A 22,324-nucleotide genomic window follows, 5' to 3' on the forward strand; every position below is an offset into this window, starting at 1 on the left:
CTTAACATTTTTGGCAGAAACTCTTTCATCTTCTAATCGCTTCCTTCTAATATTGTGTATAAAAATGAAATACAAACAATATATATATTGCATATATTATATTAAATATATATTACAATAAACATTTATATTGCATATACGGCAACTGAAATAAATTTTGTCAAGTCCAGTTGGTGTGGACTATTTCTGACATCCGCTGTATTACGGTCAGTAAAACCATAGACATCTTTTTATACTTAAATTGCAACAATGAGAAGTTAATTCCAAATATTATTATGAAACTGTAAACTGCTGGCAAGATACAGCAGGTACCATTGAAGGTGAACTTGACTGCTACATGTATGTTAAGAAATTAATCATACCGAATCAACAGACTGCATTCTTGGATAGCTGATTAATACTCTTGGCCATAGAAATCAACGACATTCAATATAAAACTTTATTTGCAAAGCTGTCTAAAATAGGAGGCAGCACTGAAGAGATCACACTTAACAACGTATGTAGGGCCTACTAATCAAGATGCTTTCTTTGTTTATATTTAGGATATAGCCTAACTGCTGTAGCTTGAGTTCTTCAAGTCACCAGATAAAATATACAAGACCAAAATACCCAAAAACACAAGTAGATGATCTACTTGGGAACAAAATTATTACCTTGTTGGTAAGCTTTAGCAATAATATACTTTGAGTCAATATTCTATAGAAGCTTTTATTTGATTATAAAATACCTTATTAATTATTGTAACATTTAATTTATTTTGTTTTCAAAAATATTCAATTTGAATTGAATCATGGGACGATAAAACATCAAAATAGGCGATTAATTTCTTGCAACTTCGGACACTCTTTCAGAAGGTTTAGTTTGATTGTATCTTGGTCACAGCTTATTCACTATCAAAACAAGCTTAAAGGCATTTTCAAACTTTCAAAATAGTCAAAAAAGAAGTCAACTCTCACTGGCAATGAGATTTGTCCCCTTGCCTGATCTGAGCTGCACTGATGAGGCTTCAATAGCCGAAACTGTACTATCTGTAGCATGTTTTACTACGGTTTGGTTGAGCACTATGTGAGAGGTGCAGCACTATATTAGCCTTTGTTCATAGCCGATCACTTTTATGATTTGAGCACTCGGTGTCAGCGCATTGACTTTCTCAAGTCTGTGAGGCAACTTAGTTGTTTCATGGCAGAAAGTCAACTCTTATTGGCAATAGGATTTGTCTCCCTTGCTTGCTGTAAGCTGCACCGATGAGGCTTCAATAGCCAAAACAGTACTATCTGTAGCATGAGTACATCTATAATATATTTATCAAAATATGTCATCTGTTTGCATTCCGGCTATAGCTATTAATTAAAATCTTGATACTAAAATTCCACATTCTGATGGATTTAAACTCACAACATATGCATTGACAAGACTCTTATCTAGACGCTCTACCACTGAGCTAGAACGGTATAGCAATCAGTCATGTTTTCATATACCACATAACCCATGCGCATGCTGACTATTTTAGCCTTGCGTTATAATGCCCCTGTTCAGAAATATTTTGGAACCTAAGTATATGCAATGCGATGCTTCTTTGACTTTTTTTCGTTAAAGCTAATAATTTATTTCGAAATTAAAATTTGGCGATTTTTGTACTGATTATATACGTTACCAAAATATATATGCTGCATCGACATTTCGTAGTTTACATTATGGCTATTTATTTTAAATTTTTATTTAGTTCACTACTAATTTATTCCAGCTGCTCCAAAGACTTTTTCCCAGCTACATTATGTTTTTTGGATTCTGATTTGGTACCTTGCGCTCTACAATCATTAAATATGAACAAAGATTTTGTTCGTTAAAAAATCTTTTTACATTGTTTCTTTTGGTTCAAATTAAAACATTTTTTGTATGAATATTTTTCAATTTGCTGTTTAACGTTTATTTTAATAGCGATATATTATATTAACAAGCACAATTTCTTTTCCTCAACAGACGAATATTGCTTTCATCAAACACTCATTTTACAAAAGTTCTTATCAGCGCTCACTTTGTGTATTAGCTTAAACATCTTTTCTTCTAAACCTAATCAATTAGTAATTTGTACTTAATTTCACATTTTACATCAAACATTTGTAAGATTACTGTAAAATTATCTGTTAGATTATCTGTAAGATTTACTATAAGATTTATCGTGTACGATTACAAGTATCAGTTATTTCTCGCTCTCTTATATTTACTCTAAGAAATATCTACATATATATATATATATATATATATATAAAATTGTTTGCTCACCCCGGTTAACCCATATGGGTGGTAATTTCTGCTCTAACTTGGGTCTACTACCAGAGACCTGGGAGTTTGAGCACTCGTCTCAAGATCTTAGCTGTTCCCAGTAGCGCACTTTTCCGCAACTCACCTGAGTTGATTGTTGTTGGTATTTGAGCAAGCCAAATTTTATGCGCCGGTGTTATTGCACCCAGTGCCCCAATGACTACTGGGATTACAGTTGCTTCTACATCCGAACATTTTTCAATCTCTTCTCCAAGAGGGAGATATTTCTCTATCTTTTCTCTTTCTTTGCTGGCTATATTGTAGCTAGTCATGGGGTACTGCTATATATGATGCTATATATTAGAGCTGCACAATGATCGCGTTAATTAAACGAACGCGACTAATACAAATAAACGATTGACTGAGTTGGGCCAATTAATCTTCAATTAAAATGCAACCGAGGTGATGATCTTGATGTGGTTCCTTTCCTTTGTACTGTTTAGTACCATATGTTAGTAATACTAACGTAGCAGGTTACTACCATTTAATTTACTAACAAATAAATATTATGACAAGCAACACGTTCTTACCCATAAATTAAACCACAATTATTTTGCACTCAACTATGAAAACACAGTGAGTCGCTAGCATTTAACTTGTTTATACAATGCACAAGCGCCGTGCCGATCTAGCTGTAAGCAGCCATGTTGTTAGTTGTTTGAACATGTTTCTAGGTAATAGCAACAAAAGTGATTTCAGTATTATTTAATATCTTACAGTTTATTTTTGTTTATTTTTAAAAACTTTCTTAAAGAATAGAAAAAGCATAATATTATTATGCTTTATTAGTTATCTTGAGGTGTTGACTGATGTTCTAAAAAAGAATCAAGGAGATTGACCAACTAGAAGCTGAGATATAGCCAGCCAAACACAGGTCCACCAAAACATAAGTGTTTTGGTAATCATCAATATATGACGTATGAAATCGACTTGTGTGCCATTGGTCAATTAAGCCAACTAATGCGCTCTCCTATAACAATCACAGCGTTTTAATTGGTTTAATCCCTGGAAGTATAGAACAATCAAATTGGGCCTAACAATTATTGCTCTGAGATTTCCGAACCAGTCCCTCTGACGTGTAGATTAGTTTTAGCATAAAATAATTAAATAATAAAGCAATAAAGCAAATTAATAAATAATAAAGCATAATAATATTATGCTTTCTCTATTCTTTAAGTAAATTATACATGTATTTTCATTTTTCAAAAAAATCACAATCATATTTCAGTTTCAGAATATTAGTAATATAAGATTGACACTTTATTGGAACATGAAAGCAGGAAAATGTCTTCCACCCTAGGTAGCGCATTTCTGTAAGTTGTTGGAAGCATAAACAAGAAAGTGAAGTGCAGTATATGCCAGAAAGAATTTGCTTACCAATACAGCACATCATCATTAAGATATATTTTAACTAATTCTCATCCTACCACGCAGAAATCATCACCAGCTGTCACAGACAATAACTAATACTACTGACTACCGGCACTACTGTCCCCTGTGAGCGGCTATTCTCTAAAGCTGGCAATATTGTATGTAGGAAGAGGGCATCTCTTTATTCAGATAATGTAAAGAAACTGTGCTGCCTCAACTCTTGGCTGACTTAATTATAGACTTTCATAGACAGTTTTCATACTCATAATAATTATTACATTGTAACTTATGTACATTGTACATAACATGTACTACTGCTAACAATTGTTTAAAATATAATTAATCTATAATATGTAGCTGTATTATTTGTTTTTGAGTATGCAGGTTTTTGCTAGATTAATTCTAAGATTAACTGGTTTAGACCAGTTATTAATCGCGATCCATTTTTATAATCGTTGTACAGCTCTACTATACATATATATATAAACTTCGAGTAAAATTTTTGCACAGAGTGCTAGATATTATAAAATAGAGCCTGTTATACAGAAACGGAAGTTTGCAACTTATGGTTAAAACACTTTTATTACTAACAGTTTCATGCTCTGAAGGAGCAATCATCAGATAAAATATGTCAATCAACTACAGGTGTTTATATAATAGAGGTGAAGTAGCTAACAGATTGAAATGTTTAACTACATAAAGTCCATGGTCTTACTACAGCTTATGTCTTGTGGTTGCATAACAAGAATTTGTCTACACGTCTGTATGTAGATGACAGTGCATTTCGCCTGTTCAATGTAGCCAACTCAGGCATTCGAATGATGTAAAACTTTTCTCACAAACACAAGTTACATGTCTTAGTTGAACATTTAAATGATGTTGCCTTTCTAACAATTCTCCATCTTATATTAAAATCAATGTTGTTCTCCTTAAAGCTCCATACGTATTTACTCAATCCGGCGCTAGATCTCTTTTGTGCATGTCTAAATGTTGACCACAAGTCAGCATCTTATTGTTAATACGCTGATTTTTAATACCCGGACAACGCCAGAAGGCACAGCTAGTATATATATATATAGATTTCAAGATCTATATATATATATCTATATACAGTGAAACACGGATAACTCAAACTTCAAGGGACCGAGCAAAAGTGTTCGAGTTATTAGAGCGTTCAAGTTATCAGGACAGTCATAAGTGCACGTATTTATCAGTAGATACATGTATATATACAAACTATATATCAATCAAAAGCATAGATTGATTGTTGCAAGTTAAAGGGTCTCTCGTGTGAAGTTTTAAATATTTTTTAATCAGAAAGTATAGATATTTTTCTATCACTTGAGATTTGTTTGTTGCTTTAGGTGATGTGACTGCCAGGACATTCTCAGATTAAAATTGGCAAAACTTGATCGCGGATAAAACGCTCAGAAAAAATACATACGTATTTTTCTACCGGGCGTTTTAACCAAGATCAATTTTGCAGTAAGTCAGTTATTACAAAACTGCTTTACCATTAAAAACCCATTATCAATTTTGCCGATATTACTTTAAAGTTATCCAAAATTTATCTTGCTTTTCTTGCATTCGGAGGGCTTATTGCTAAGCGGATGTTTGGTAAAATTTGATTTTTGCAAACCTTTAGAAAAGTCGTTAATGAAAATATTTGTCGATGTTGGTAATAACGAAGCCTAAGAGCTACTAAAAGTCGATGTTTATCTCTATGGCTTGGAATAAAGTGATATTCTAAAGCGATAGTAACAACCGTCTCGGTAGCCGTTTGGCAAAAAACTGTTCGAGTTAACGGAGTTTCGGTCGAGTTATCTAAAGCCATTTATCATTGCGTGGGAACGGACCAAGCAAATCCATTTGAGTTAACCATGTGTTCGATATATCCGAGGGCGATTTATCCGAGTTTCACTGTATCTATATACAGTGGACGTTTTTGAAATAAGTTTCACTGTATATAAACACAGTGAAACTCGTACTGTATCTATATACAGTACGAGTTTCACTGTATCTATATACAGTGAAGCTCGAATAAATTGCCCTCGGATATATCGAACACATGGTTAACTCGAATGGATTTGCTTGGTCCGTTCCCACGCAATGATAAATGGCTTTAGATAACTCGACCGAAACTCCGTTAACTTGAACAGATTTTTGCCAAACGGCTACCGAGACGGTTGTTACTATCGCTTTAGAATATCACTTTATTCCAAGCCATAGAGATAAACATCGACTTTTAGTAGTTCTTAGGTTTCGTTATTACCAACATCGACAAATATTTTTATTGACGACTTTTCTAAAGGTTTGCAAAAACCAAATTTTACCAAACATCCGCTTAGCGATAAGCCCTCCGCATGCAAGAAAAGCGAGGTAAAGTTTGGATAACTTTAAAGTAATATCGGCAAAATTGATAATGGGTTTTTAATAGTAAAGCAGTTTTGTAATAACTGACTTACTGCAAAATTGATCTTGGTTAATACGCTCGGTATAAAAATACGTATGTATTTTTTCTGAGCATTTTAACCGCGATCAAGTTTTGCCAATTTTAATCTGAGAACGTCCTGGCAGTCACATCACCTAAAGCAACAAACAAATCTCAAGTGATAGAAAAATATCTATACTTTCTGATTAAAAGTATTTAAAACTTCACACGAGAGACCCTTTAACTTGCAACAATCAATCTATGCTTTTGATTGATATATAGTTTGTATATGTACATGTATCTACTGATAAATACGTGCACTTATGACTGTCCTGATAACTTGAACGCTCTAATAACTCGAACACTTTTGCTCGGTCCCTTGAAGTTTGAGTTATCCGTGTTTCACTGTATATATATCTATCTATATATACATGTATATATTTCTCAAAGTCCGTATATCTGTCTGTTGGAAATCCGGCTATAGCTATATTATTAGAACAGCTGAGCTGGACAACAATACAGACTCAAAGTCATGGCTTACCGTCATTGGAAGCCTAACCTTATTAACTAGCTTAGTGGAGTTTTCCATTGGCGATATGCCAGGCTACCACTAGCTTAAAAGGTACAGTTGTTTGACAAAGTTTTAAAACCTTTAGTTCTTTTTATTTTCCTCTTAATTTATTTCAACTACACGACACACTTTTCTCCTTATATGTACTTTGAAAGTTATAATGGCAAATGTTGTTACATGTTAAATACAAATCAATTTTCTGTCCAAAGACTAATATTACACGGGCGACGCCGGGTGGCACAGCTAGTATATATATACATGTATATATATACTGGAGGCTGTGCTCTAAAACAATTGTACTTGGTATTCATCAGTTAAACTTTCCTCATTTGTTGTGACTGTCCTAAAGAAAAAAATCATTTTGAAAGTTTGAAAACCTCTTTAACTTTGTAATGAGAGTGGAAAGTTCTGACCAAAAGACAACCAAATTAAACTTCCTAACGAAAGCCTCAAAGGAGTGTTCGCAGTGGCAAGACCTGAATTACTTATTTCCTGTTTTATCGTTCCATGATATGATGATTCAATTCAAGTTGAACATTTTTGAAAGCAAAATATATTAAATGTTACAATAATTAATAAGTTATTGTATAATCAAATAAAAGTTTCTATAGAATATTGGCTCGAAGTATACTATTGCTAAAGCTTACCAACGAGGTAATAATTTTGTTCCTAAGTAGATCATCTACTTGTGTTTTTGGGTATTTGACTATTTGGGTCTTGCATATTTTATCTGATGACATGAAGAACTCAAGCTACAGCAGTTAGGCTATATCCTAAATATAAACAAAGAAAACATTTTGGTTAGTAGGCCCTACATACGTTGTTAAGTGTGATCTCTTCACTGCTGTCTCCTATTTTAGACAGCTTTACAAATAAAGTTTTATATTGAATGTCGTTGATTTCTATGGTCAATAGTACTAATCAGTTATCCAAGTATGCAGTCTGTTGATTCGGTAAGATTGATTTTTTAACATACATATAGCAGTCAAATTTACCTTCAATGGTACCTGCTGTATCTTGCCAACAGTTTACAGTTTCATAATAATATTTGGAATTAACTTCTCATTGTTGCAATTTAAGTATAAAAATATGTTTATGATTTTACTTACCGTAATACAGTGGATTTCAGAAATAGTCCACACCAACTGGACTTGACAAAATTTATTTCAGTTGCCGTATATGCAATATACATGTATATTGTAATATATATTTAATATAATATATGCAATATATATATTGTTTGTATTTCATTTTTATACACAATATTAGAAGGAAGCGATTAGAAGATGAAAGAGTTTCTGCCAAAAATGTTAAGTTTAAATAATTTTATCATAATATTTGAGCTAGTTAAATCAACAACTTTTGAAATAAAACCCTCATCTGCAATAATTCTAGATATAATATGTGCGTGTCGTTAGAACAAAATTATAGTGGCAGTTTTCTTTGTGTCATGTTCCCTTTGCTGATCACTGTGTTAATTATCATTGTTCTGGTTTCTGGGCAGGGTGCTTGCAGGTGTGTCCAATGGTGTACCGGGCATGTATTCTTCAATAAGCCCTGCATCACAAAAGATTTCTTAGTTGCAAAAAACATAGAAACTTCATTATATAATGCAAGAATTATATGCATGTGTTGAATTATATTTGTGTTTTTCTGTTTTAACTCATAAAAATATATTAACTTACATGTATGTCTCATACTCTGATGTATTTATATATGAAACTCTGTTACATAGTACAACAAAAGACTTGCAAAGTTTAAACAAAACTATGTTTTACAAAGCTCATAGGAATATAGACTTTAAAATGTAACCTAATTTTTATTCACTTTTTAGTTCTGTTCAATGAACAACAAAATAAAGTGGATACACTAAATGAAATAAAAACTTTAAATTAAGCCACCCAAAAAATCGATATACAAAGCTTGCAGCTGATAAATTTGTAAAAGTTCTAAAACTTTCTTGTTGTTGATATTTGTAAAGTTAGTAGTACACTTGACAACATACTATAGATACTCTGATTTCTGAACCAACCAGCATGAAGGATACATCATCTTTACTAAATAACCAATAGTTGTTTTGGGTATTAGTTTGTATTGATTCGTTAGCTCAGGCTACAAAAACATTACTACCAAATATATACCATTTCTTATAGTGTTAAGGCTTGATCAGAGTTAGATCATAAATAATGAACGACATGCAATTTAAACAAAAATCATTTTTAGGTTTATTGCAGCATATCTGGATTATAAATATTTTATTACGATTGTTGTAAACGCTTGAAATAAATGCTAAAAGGAAAACATGTTGATGTAGATGTGACTTTTGTAGAAACATTGACAACTTAAATACTACAAAGTTATAAAAATCTTGGATCAAAAAGGTTTTTTGGCATTAATTTTTGTTGTTAAATAAATAGACGCTTACCACTTCCTGATGAAGCTTCATGGCTTATTATTCTCTTTAGTAGAGTTTTGTAATACTTCAACCCACTAGCAAACTGCTTTCGCGTAAAGTTGGAGCGATTACTGGTGAGAAGTACCAAGCAGCTTACGATAGTTCCTAAAGCAATTAAGACAGTTATACAAGGGATGGTATAACAACTGCAAAAAAGCCCATCAGTAGATGCTCAGCATTAGCGGTGAGAAGATTATTGGTCACTGAGTCTAGACAGTATCTCTGTTATTTCTATTTCTAATAATCAACTTTCAAACTTTGACTGGTCCCATAGCACTTTAGTTCACTCAAGCCATTATAGAGGATGACTCCCATTGTATGGATAATTTTGAACAATAAAACTAGCATATTTATTATACTTGACTTTGACATATAATGCTTTATTTTTAAATCTTGTGGATGTTTTCATAGGTTTGCAATTCAAGATCCATGACCAACCGGCTTTTGTGTGGTTTCGTCTAATGAGGTCCTATCATAGGCATCCAATATAGAAGTGTATGAGATAAAACATACCCCACAAACTATTGATGACCAAAAGAAGCATCGCATTTCCAAATGTAATTGTCTGTGAAATTTGGGTCAGCCTGGTGATAAATAGAGACAAGGTGAGGAGAAGGTAGGCAGCTGCATATCCAGCCAATGGAACAAAATACTCCTACAAACAATAAGAGTTTGTAACGTATTTATCATCTGGTTAATTTCTACCAAATTTATTTGAAAAATATATGATTATACCACGCCTTAAATATATGGCTTATTATATCTTTGATTATTATGTCTTGTGTCAGTAACTCAGCCTCAGCATTCAAGCGTACGATATATGTAGCAGAAATTCAGTATATTGTTATTGTGTTAAAAACAAACAATGTTATAGCATCTGCTCTTCATAAATGTTGGCGAAGAGCAACTTAATGAAATAAATGAAAACTTGCATTGAGAACCTTATAAAGCTAGTGAAATTAGATTTAAAGTGCTCTGAAAATAATTATTATAGTAATTGTCACCATGTTTACCTCCAGGCAAAATATACCAAAGTTTTGCAGGGGACTCATTGGTATCAAACTACGTTATAATGAAACAACTCTTTTCGTAATAGATTAGCTTAAAGTTAAACTTAAGTTTTGTTGAAACCCTATGCTGAGAGGAAACTCAGTATATAGTATATAGTTTTCATGTGGGAGTACTTCCTTACTTTTAGCTGCTGGCTATTGGTTTCTGTCAGGCTTCTGTTTCTGTCTGACCTTTTCCGAGTTTTCCAAATAACATAGCTAAATGTTCCAACCATTCCAATGTCTACAATTATGGCTGGAGCAAAATATCTACAACATAAAACAAAGTTTATTGAACACGTATATTATAATCAGATCATAGTTAGGCTGTGTCAAGGTTTAATGTTCCGCAGTGCTCTGTTTTGTTAATTGTGCAAGAAAAGCAAGATTTTCAAGCTTGTTGTCTGAAAGCATTTATAAGTATATCTTTAAAATTCATTTCATCTGAGAGTTCTTTTATAGTTGGTGAACTGAAGAGACATTTGATTGTACTGAAAGTGTTAAATTTACTAAAAATGTCTGCATTTGACTGAATATGTATAGCTAAAGGTATAGAACAATGACAGATGTTAGGATTATGTCAGACTATTTTCTATGGTATTTTGTCAATTAAGCAAAAGGCAAATAGGTTTTAAAAACATTATCGACTCACAGTAATATGCGAAAGATGTTGCCAGTGGTTGAGGAAGAGATCCAACAAAATGCAGCCGATAGCTTATAGTCGTCTGTGAACAGTGGTACGCACGCGACTATGGCAGGTAGTATCCATCCCAAAACTGTGTAGAGTCTGAATGAATTAAGATCATAATCCAGTTAATATAAAGCTTGAGTAAGTATAATCACAGCTGCTAAATCATAGTTTTTTTGTCAAACATGCAAGGTTTTTTTTCCACTTTTCAACGTCAAAAATAAATCGTAAAGCCTTATTGAAAAAGGCCTTTAATAGGGAGTGAGCTACACTTACTTTTCATGTTTTGAAGTGTTTTGCTCCTTGATCATGATAAAGTAAACAAAGATGGTCAGATTGCAAATCCAGATCATTTCAGCAAAACCTGTTAAAGGAAAATGTATAAAAAATAACTTTTAAATATTTTTTTTAGAACATATATGCAAGTTTTGAAAACGCAAAAGCAAACTCGAAAATAATTTAAATTATCATAACTTTGATTGATATCTCACAGAAAAATTGGAGGAAGAATCCTTGAGCACGACAAGAAGGTGTCCCAGAATCTTCCGGTCTTCCAGAAAACTGTAATATATTTAGCAACTGTCAGTGAACCACTTCAACTGAAACTTTCTAAATAGAGAAATATCAACACTTATCACTCCGCTTGTCTATCTAAAATGGGATATATAGCAGGATGATACATGAGATAATCTGTTGACTGAATCATGTTGTCAGACTCACTTGCAGACTTAAAGAGACAGTGGTAGATTAGTAGACAAGTATTGTGTGCTGCTAGGAACAGCAATAACATTCACACTACATCTAGCTAGCTGTGATTAATTACATTCGTCAAACATAAAATCTCAATTTCATTTAAAAACATTTTTGGTGACGGCTTTTTAGAATATATTTATTTGTTATTATCATATATATATGTATATACTAGGTGATTGCTCGGCGTTGGCCGGCTAATAAAATTCTTTGCACAGAAAATTTATTTATAGTTAACATATAACAATAGTTACCATTCTAACTTTCAAACTTCATATCATGAGAAAAATGTTTTATGCAGTTTAAATAAATCAAGAGAAAAAATAAAACAACCGTGAAGGTTTTCAAACTTTGTCAAACAACTGTAACTTTCAAACTTCATATCATGAAAAAAATGTTTTGTGCAGCTCAAATAAATTAACAAACAAAATAAAACAACCATAAAATTGTTTAAATGTAATTGTGAAATAATTAGCAAGTAATAGCTAAATTAAGTCTGCTACGTTAAGCTAAATTAATTTTGCTACGATTACAACAAAAGATGATTTGGTAATGATACAATTAATACGAACTGACAAAAAAATAAAAATTTTGAATATGTTGAATTAAGAATATCAATTTGTGCATAGAAGTGTTTGTGTATAAAAAAGGTTACTGTTCTAGCAGAAGCTATCCATCAAAACTTTAAATACGACGATACTGGTTCTTCTTGATACTGGTACAAATGTAAAAATGAGATATAGGAGTGTCTCTGTCTGGTACTTTATCTGACCGAACGGTGAGAGAATGGAGAGGCTGTTCCTACTCAATATAATACAACTGTCCGTGTGAAAAGTGTTAGTAATTTAGCAATTTAGCAATAGAACCTTACAAAAAACCGGAAATAGACATTCACGACAATGTGAAAAAGCATTGTGTTTCATAGAGTTTCAATTATTATGTCATTTAGTGTATGAAATCAGGAAAAGGGTGTATAAAGTATGTAGTAAGGGCTTTGAGCCGTAAGAGCCTTTGTGGTCTGGTGGTTAGACAATTGGATTGTAAACCTGCAGTTGCAATAACCAAGAGATCAATTTGGGTGAGATGTGAGATTTTAATTCAAGATTAGAATGGCTATAGATGAACAGAAATCCAAACCGATGATGACAGATGACAAACTTGTTAATATATAGATAAGATATATAAATCTCAAAGTTTATTGATTGTCATCGTCTGTCATTACCTGTCTGTCCAGTTATAGTTATTAAAATCTTAAAATGAAAAGCTTCGTGCTGGTTTTGAACTCACAAAGATTGCAGTAACCAGTTTCTAAATGCTGTCTAACCACAAGACTACGCATTTCTTACAATTCTATCGCTCATACCATATACTGTAAGCACTCCTACATGTACAATGTGTGTGTGTGTGCGCGCGTGTGTGTGTGTGTGTGTGTGTTTATTTTCATCAACAGAAACAATACAGAAAAATAAACTGCATATTAGTAAATATATCAGGTTAAATACAAATTAGTGAAAAAATGAAAAACTATAGCAAAATTCACTCAACCTGAGCACGAGATAATGATGATGGAGCCATAGGTGCACTGTAGTCCAGCTAATGTCGCGCAAGCCCCAAAAACAGCCAACAGCAGCAGTATAAAGGCAGGCCTCAGCCCACCCCAGTCAGAGAAACAAGAGATATCATTTTACTTGTTTTTCAAAGTCAAATTTGTTTACAATTTTCTTCAATCTTTCAGGTAAGTTATTCCAATAAAAGGCTGTTTGATATTGAATAGTTTTTTGCCCAGCACTAGACGTAAATAAGGGAATATGAAGATTTAGAAGAGAGTGACGAGTGCTATAAGAGTGTGGTGGTCCCCCATTCCCAGTTGAATGAAATACAGTATGACCCATTAGCAGCAGCTTTAACGTATATAACTTATCTATTGGTAAAATATTAGTTTGAGTAAACAATTCTTTTGATAGATAGTCAAAGGGTTTATGACATATAATTTGCACTAGCTTTTTCTGAAAGACTTTAATTTTATTTAAAAATATGTCAGGTGAGTTACCCCAAGATTCGAGGCAGTAAATAAGTTTAGAATTCCCTAAAGAGTTATATAATGTAATCATTATTTCTCGTGGAAAGTACTTTGATAATTAACCTATAGAAAAGTCCAACCGCTGGACGAAGGTCCTTTAGTATGTTAGATATATGAGTAGACCAATTCAGATTATTATTCATTATCATGTGAAGAATCCGTTCTAGAAATGTTTACTCTATAGTAAATTTACAATATAAGAACAGTAAAATACATGTAAACTGCCTAATCCGTTCCAAGATCTTTCCAAACTCGCCCCTTTGGCCATGCAAAAAAGGAAAAACTTTACTTAACTATTTTAATTTGTAGACTGTACCATAACTGCAGTATTATTGGTTTGCGTTGGCAACTTTTCTCCTTTTTATGATCAATATCCTGATTTTATAGACCGATATTGCGGTAGTTTTACAACAAGTTGATGGGGATTGCACATTTTCGACGTTTATTCACAACGATTTGCCTATTTTTTCTAAGCAGCAAAGTCTATTCTGCAAATTAAAACTAATAACAAATATTTTGTACGTATACAGTAAGGCAAAACAACAGAATCTTTTTACTATGAAAAACTGTTCTACCTGTTTGTCGTCCATTTGTACCTATGGGTCAAGGTTAGGATAAAATATAACTTTCGACAATACTCCAACTTGTGCCACTCAGTTTGGTAGACCGACGATGTAACACCTGCACCAATCGATCGTCTCTAAGTATTTATAAACAATTGCGCAGCTATCCTACTTTATGCTTCTTTGACGATCTATTCTGACAAACTAGAATGTCGCAAAAGTTATATATAATAAATATAATGCTATATGCATGTTCGCAAGTGCGGCGAGACAAACTAACTCGTCCAGTTGGACACTTTACGTTATTTGAAATTTTTTACGATTGGTACAAAGCAAAAAATTCACGTAGTTTTTTTACGTTATCTGGAATTTACGTTATAGGAGTGTCTACTGTATACCCTTTTTCCCAACTGCACATGCTAAATGGTGTACTAATTGATACATTGCTAACACGAGCTACGGTGTCCCTGTTATAAAATATTTTTCACCTTCTCTCTTTTCGTCCTGACCACACTAGGGCGAATTTGTTTTCAGCCATATGATATCAACAAAAATTTCTCTCAAAATTAAAATTTGGCGATTGTTATACTGATTACAATGAAATCACTAAAATGTTGATATGCTATTTGCCGAAATCCTTCCCACAACGCCGGAAAAAGATATGCAATGCTCGATACTTCAGTTCAGCATTATTCATTATGGTAAAAACGGATTCGCAAACAGATAAGCGATAGAATTTTAGTTAAAATTTTGAAGTTTTGTAAAATATATACTAAAACTCTTTTCAAGTATGTGCTTAGTAAGTAAAATTCATTTAAGTTAGATATATATATAGTAATATATATACCAGTATATTTATTACTATATTTGCGATAGCTTCTCAAATAGAAATGCTTTACAAATTATGCCATACAACAAGAATAAACTAAAAAAGAAAAAAGGCAACAGTGAGCTACTAAAATTGAACAAATGGTTTGACAAAGTGTTAAAAATGCTTTTCTCTGCTAAGAGAACAGATATTATGAGGAAGATTGTTCAAACAGCTAGCAATGATATTTTCGAAACAATTGTTAGTGGTTGTATGCAATTTGTTCATATCATGTAAGTTGAAATAAGTTGAAAACCTGTAAATGTCATGTAGAAAATGAAGACACAAGTAAAATAAACATTTAGTGTAGGTAAAGTCAAAAGATGCAAAGATTTGGAAAAATCATTCGTTGGAATAAGATATGCTGGAATATGATGTAGATTTGCAGTTAGTAAAAACGCTCTTTTTTCAACAAAAATAAATTATCTGTGACATATATCGTAGCTAGATTATAATAAATATGTATTCCATAGATAATATGGCAACATATAAACTGATAGAGAGTCGGTCAGTCAAAAAAAATCCTAGCAATAATGTTTCTCATTTACAAGTGACAGATTGGCTGTTAAACTTAAGAGTAAAGCTATTTCAAAGGTTTTCATTAGTATTATAAAGAAATAAAGATTTCTCTAAATTGTTTTTCATGTGACTCAAAACACACCAATTGATGATTTGCATGATGAGATTGCAGTTCACCTCTAAAAGTTGCACATCGTTGTGATGACTCAAAAGACAGTCCCATAGGCAAATGCAAAGCTTGTTGGAATAAGTCTGAGAAGATAATTTATATATATAAATGATCTTCTTAGACTTATTTTGTTTTATTATTAAAAATAGTACTAGAGCATTAAGAGATCCTGTAGAACACCAATATCTATTTTTGCCTCAAAGATTCTTTGTCATTCACGACAACCTTTTGTGAAAATAGGCTTGAAGTATTTGCAGTGAATTACTTCTAAAACCAGCAAATTTTAGTTTATGAAATGATATTTTGTGATTGGCACAGTTAAAAGCTTTGCTAAAATTCTAAAACATTAAGGAAATCTTTTTATTTCTTGTTTTAAGATCTAAACGGCATGAGATTAGTTTATGAACAGCATCGGGACATGAGTGACTGTTTCTGACACCAAACTGATAAGGACATAAAATATCCTTTTTGGGCAATTGAGAGTAGATGTAGATATGTAGGTATTTTTCAAAAACTTTAGATAAAGTAGGGAGTGCTGAGATAGGGCTGAAATTTTATAGGTCTTATTATCTTTTCCTTTGAACTAAGGAGTAACCCGTGCATGCTTCCATGTAGAAGGAAAACAGCTATCAATCAATATTCTGTTAAACGCATGAGTAATAATAGGTACAATGAATGGAAGAGTTGCTTTTAACATTTTCACAGAAATATCGCCTAAGCCTGTTGCTTTTGAATTGGGTATGTTACTGATGCATTTTACCATACCACGAGGTGTAAATTTTAAAAACTCTTCAACTGTGGTCTTCTAAGCAGTGTTTTGACAAAACAAATAAGGATTAGCTGACAGTAAAACTGAGCTTGAAAGTTTACTTGCATCAGATACAAAATGTGAGTTTTGTTCTGAAGCTGTCAAGCAAGTGCCACAGTTTGGAGGTTTTTAATCTTTCACATTCGGAATCAAGAATCAAAGTTTGCTAAGGTCTACGCGCATCACCGAGCCTTGAATGTTAAAAAATTTAGTCAATACATTTTGGTTCGTTTTTCTTTTAATAAAATTTGTGGTAAAGTCATGTTTTTTTGTAAGCAGTCCAATCTCTAGTTTCTTAGTTTTATAGCTCTTCACGTCATCTTTTGCTGTAACCCTTTCTCAAGTCAGATAGGTATGATTCTGACTTGACTTTTCTAGTTTAAGAGGTGCCAACTTATTGAAAGTTGAAGAAAACTTTAGAATAAATAGACTAATAATGTCATTAGTGTTATTTTTAATCAGAATATCATTCCATCTGATGGAGGATAACTCATTTGAACTATTGTCAGTTACGAATCTGGAGTAATACCAGTAGGTGAGTTTCCGGAGAAATGAGTTATGTGTGCCACCAATTTTTCTTAGAACAAATACCAAATTATGATCACTCATAGACAATTTAAGTAGCCTACTCCAGAAACCTTGGTATGATGGGAAATTTTTTTTATACATGATCAATTAATGTTGAAGAGTTTGCAGTTACTTTTGTTGGTTCACCAATCAGATGTTTTAAAAACAAAGGATTACATATTTTACTTTTCCAACTGGAGCCCTCTTTTGTGTTCAACAAGTTGACATTGAAATCACCCAGTATCAAAGTTTTTTCAGTGTTGCTATGACACACTTTTACGTAGTCTAAAAAACTTCTATCTAATCTTCTGTTAAATTTGGAAGCCTATAAACAAAAGACACTATTTAAAGTTTCGAAATGACTGGAATGACTAATGGAAACACTGTCAGCATCGATTTCATTAATTGCAAATTCTAAACACTTGAAATTAATGAAGTCGTGAATATAGCATTACAAGCCACTAACCTAGTTATACTGTAGTTCCTATCATTTCTTATCATATTGTAATCATAAATTTTAAAATAATCATCACCGTGTCTAGCTCCAAAAAATGTTTTGGAAAAACATATACCGGTAACATTAAATTTATACTTGAAAACCAAATACTTCATTCTTCATTCAAACCTCATTCACCAAACTCATTCACTTTGGAAAATAAACCTCTAACATTTACATGGGTAATGTAAAATCCTTTAGTGAGATCTATCATTCAAGAAGTTTGGCATTACATAAACAATGAGCTGATAATTTACTTATTATATGGAAGATGGCACTTTGGTAGAACAGGGATGAAGAAAGCTTAACCTTCAAGGACCTCAATCTTTTACCATATTTGAACAATCTTAATATAAAAGTATTAGGGTCAATATCTTTGATATCTTGATTAATTTTATTGTCATCTACGTTGAGTGGCGTACTCTTAGCAATAACAACATTTTTTTTATGTTTTAAAAAAACTTTTCAATTTTTATTTTTAAAATTTAAATTTAAAAAAAAATATTTTTAAGAGAATCTGGATCAATAGACAGTCTACAGGACAACATCAAACATCAAAGAGATCAGATTTACACAAATCATTAACTCCTTTAGCAAAAGGAGTTACAGTCCCTTGATCGGAACTGAATCAAAATCTTAGGATTATCTTACTTGAAGTTGTGCCCAGTTCAATGATTGTTGGCCCATACTGACTGTTAATAGCTTTCTGTACTATGTCTTGATTAAATGATCTATGTAGTGAAAAATTTGGTAGAATTGAAACCACAATGTTGTTGTTTCCATCAAAAGCAGTTTGCTGCTGTTTACGTTGATCTGATTGTTTGACAGCTGTGACTTGAATTAGTTGATCAACATCCATTAGGGTAAGATTTGAAGTTGAAAGCATATTTAGTTTGTTGCATGATTTACTTTTTGGATTTAAACACATTGTGGCGTTGGTTGATAGTTTCCGTGGTGTTTGACCTTAGACATGAAGATTCCTTTTTGTTGTTTCAGCATAAGAACTTTTAAGTTCCTTGAGCTCATCAGGCAATGATTTTTGCATAGCTAGTAGTTTGTTATCAAACTGGGTTGATGACCATAATGAACAGTTGATGAACTCAGCCTTAAGATTCTTTGTGGAAGTAGATGTTGATTGTAACTTGTCAATTTTTGCTTCCAATTCAGCAACTCTGGAGATTAGGAATTCTACTGTAGTAGTCAATTTCAAGCAGCTCTTATATGTTTTTGTGGTTTTTTTTATAGTAGTGTATGAAGCACTTGTTGAGGCTTCATGATTAATTGTAGACAGACACAGGGAGGGGGGCGCTGACTGAATACATGATGAAGAATTGGATGAAGACAACTTTGAAAGCTCACCAATGAACTTTGTTATTTTGCTCATTAAGAGCCTTCTCTTGATCGTCTGCAAAGGTGGTTAATATATGTTCATAGTGGGAAAAGATGTCAAGATTTGTAAGCTTGTTCACAAGTATTCTACTCATAGTGTTGTAAAACGTCAAATTATACAATGTTGAAATATTGGAGGGAACAATGAGACCAGAATGGTCTATATTCTTTTTGATCGACTTCACTTTATAGTGGAATGATAAGTAAATCATAAAACCAAGCTTGAAAACCTCATGAATGGAGCAGTACAACATATTATTCTTTATGAGTTTTCAAACTTACCCAGAATTTTGTAGGTAGTTTTAGTCTTTTTGGTGTGATCTATTTTTTGTGCAAAGATATGATCCTGGACAAGACATATGAAAGCCTACTGGATTTTATTATTTTACTTGTTTCTTCTTCAGAAGTCTGACTGTCTAATTCATCTATCTGCTCTTATTTATTAGTATCAAAACATGATTTTTCCCTCCCTTTTGATTTATCAGTCATTGCTTTACTGAATGTTTTTAAACTTTAAAAGAACAGTGGAGAGAGCACAAATTATACAGCCTGTTGTGACATTGCGCCCAAAGCAACTCTCGCAATACTATATACATATCATACATAGTGCTGCACGATATCTTTGCATGTACATTCGATTATTTGGTCTCAAAATATATCGAATATCGAAAAATATCAAACATTGGAGTTGTCTTCTTTCGATATATATAGTGTTAGGCTTTAACATGAACAATATGAGAGGATATTGGTTAATATCGGTTGAAAAACAGGAGTTGTCACCTCGTTACAATAAAGAAAATAGACAACTCAATTTTTGCAAAATAAAATCAGCCGATATTTCGATAAAATATTGGCTTCGATATTCAAATCGACTTGAAAACTGACCAAATATAAAATCATCCACTAAAATATATCGTCATATCGAATTATATCGTGTTATCGTGCAGCACTAATCATACACAATACTACATTTTTACATCGCTTTTCGAATTTAGTCATCAAATCAGGCATCATCTAAGTTGATCGATTTAATGTAATATTAATAGATTTATAAACATGTTTGACAATGTGACTAAACAAAGAGAAGAAGTATAACTCTTTAGAAACTGATGCATCATCACCAATAACCTTTTTAAGCAAGAAACAATCTTCTAACTGTACTCTAGGGATAAGCAGTTTATGGCATTAAAGTTTTTAAATACTTACAGATAGAAATGTTATTGTGTATCCAAAAGTTGCCAGAAGGAGGTTGCATAGTATCCGCTAAAATAATAAATGCTAGGGCATAAAACTTTAGAAAGATTACAAAGTTATTTATGCATGTGGTTGTAATAAACTTTACTGATTTGGAACCTTAGCTTTCAACCACAACACCAGCATGAAGTCTTAAAACTAATGCAAGTACATGTAATCAATACAAAAGTCCAAAGCTAGTCAAACGAATAGCAACATTGCCAAGTTTCCACTGTACAATTAGAAGCAAATAAAAAACAAGAACATACAGATTAAAAATATAGTATAAAAATTCATAACTAGTAACTTTTGCTTCCTGGTAAATATTGACGAATAACTTTGAAACTTTCTGTAACAATAATTCTTTCAGTAATAGTCTATATATATATGAACTTAAGTGTTTGTCTGTCATTTTTCTACCATCTGTCGTATGTCTAGTTATAGCAATAAAATATGCACAAACCAAAAATGCTTTGTACTGAAGTTGAACTCAGAAACACCAGTTTTGCAAAGATGCGCACTAACCATAGCACCACACGACAACCTTACCATACTATAGAATAATTGTGAACATACTTATTACACCTGCCATTTTTTACAGGCGCAAAAGTAAAATACGTGCCCAGACTTTCCCAAAGGCTTGCACTTGCAAAAATATTATTGATTACCACTAGCATGCTTAAAGACCATGATTGCCTGAGAGATCATGATGCGTAATGATTATAAGAACGACTATTCCCAACCGTGGCAAAGTGGCTTCAAATCTGAGCATCTGCCAAATGTATGGAGTCGGTTCCAGTAAAATGCCATTTTTAATGCTTACTTCAGATGAATGGATGCGGCTCTTATTATAGTAAAGATTTAGCCTAGACTAGCTTTTGTTACTAGCTTAAGGTACTCAAACTCATCGGGTAAAAAAACTTAGCCAATGGCAACTACATTACCCACAATCATTTATAAGCTGTTTTAAATCTTGAACGAATGTGTAGCTTATATCCGTGCAATGCCGGGCATTCACCTCATAATAAAATAATGATATGTTACAGTTGTACATCGAAATAAAGGTATGTCATCATTTTAAACTTATATAAATTATAACTGTTGGTATAAACTAAATCATTTATATAAACAAACATCTATTTCTTAATTTTTAATATGACTTCTTTCCATAATAAATTAAAGTGTCAACACTGTAACTTACTTCATGGGATAGCTGAAACCTCCTGAGCAGTAAAATGCAGGAGAAAGCCATCAGAAGAACCACAACAGATAATGAGCTCAACCCATATTTGACTTTCCGAGCGATTTCCTGTAAAAAATTGTGTTATTTATGGGCTTATAAAAACATGATTACCAATAATAACAATGTCAAGGAGAAAATTTTACAAAATACAGCAACATTGTAAAATCAGATAATAACAATCATTTACCAAAAGACTTTAACGTGTAACAACTGTAATCAGGGTAAACCTAAAATGATAAACTAAATAACTGTCATGCAATATAGCCATGAGAATGAGTGCTATAGCATATATATTACGCATTCTCCTATTGGAAGATCACAATCCAATAGTTCCACTTCATTTGTTGTATTCATGATGCTTTTCTACTAAAAATAAAAAGAATGTATAATATTAAGTACTATGCAATGTGCAATATGTACATGTCTTCCATGCTTAATAATTGCTTTTTCCACACTTTGAGAAAAGCTGTGAAATTTTTGTTGTTTCTATCTTTAAAACTGTGGCATACCATATATGGCCATTTTATAGAATTCCAACTCATAAGTAATGCCTGTTAGTAATTATTAATGCATAAGTAATGCATATTAGTAATTATTAATGCATAAGTAATGCTTGTTAGTAATTATTAATGTATAAGTAATGCCTGTTAGTAATTATTAATGCATAAGTAATGCATATTAGTAATTATTAATGCATAAGTAATGCCTATTAGTAATTATTAATACATAAGTAATGCCTATTCGTAATTATT

The 22,324-nt window shown here is 32.4% G+C and overlaps 1 protein-coding gene across 1 annotated transcript; it reads right to left on the bottom strand.

The window, feature by feature from the left end:
• Positions 1 to 8,169: 8,169 nt before the first annotated feature.
• LOC137387988 (cyclic AMP receptor 3-like) lies at positions 8,170 to 21,933 on the bottom strand. Its single transcript, XM_068074503.1, has 10 exons — positions 21,870 to 21,933; positions 21,531 to 21,638; positions 20,303 to 20,359; positions 11,379 to 11,448; positions 11,164 to 11,251; positions 10,852 to 10,986; positions 10,343 to 10,469; positions 9,664 to 9,805; positions 9,121 to 9,255; positions 8,170 to 8,252 (listed from the first exon to the last, which is right to left on the bottom strand). The coding sequence occupies exons 1-10, from the start codon at positions 21,924 to 21,926 to the stop codon at positions 8,170 to 8,172; spliced, it is 1,002 nt and encodes a 333-aa protein (XP_067930604.1). The 5' UTR covers positions 21,927 to 21,933.
• Between the last annotated feature and the right edge of the window lie 391 nt (positions 21,934 to 22,324).

This window comes from Watersipora subatra, chromosome 2 (genome assembly GCF_963576615.1).
Source record: "Watersipora subatra chromosome 2, tzWatSuba1.1, whole genome shotgun sequence".
Lineage (NCBI taxonomy): Eukaryota > Metazoa > Bryozoa > Gymnolaemata > Cheilostomatida > Watersiporidae > Watersipora > Watersipora subatra.

Coding starts and splice junctions, on each gene's coding strand:
- LOC137387988 (XM_068074503.1), bottom strand. CDS start 21,926: ATGAATACAACAAATGAAGTGGAACTATTGGATTGTGATCTTCCAATA. Junction 21,639..21,869: donor ATCTTCCAATAGGAGAATGC/GTAATATATATG, acceptor AATTTTTTACAG/GAAATCGCTCGGAAAGTCAA. Junction 8,253..9,120: donor TGAAGCTTCATCAGGAAGTG/GTAAGCGTCTAT, acceptor TTTGTGATGCAG/GGCTTATTGAAGAATACATG.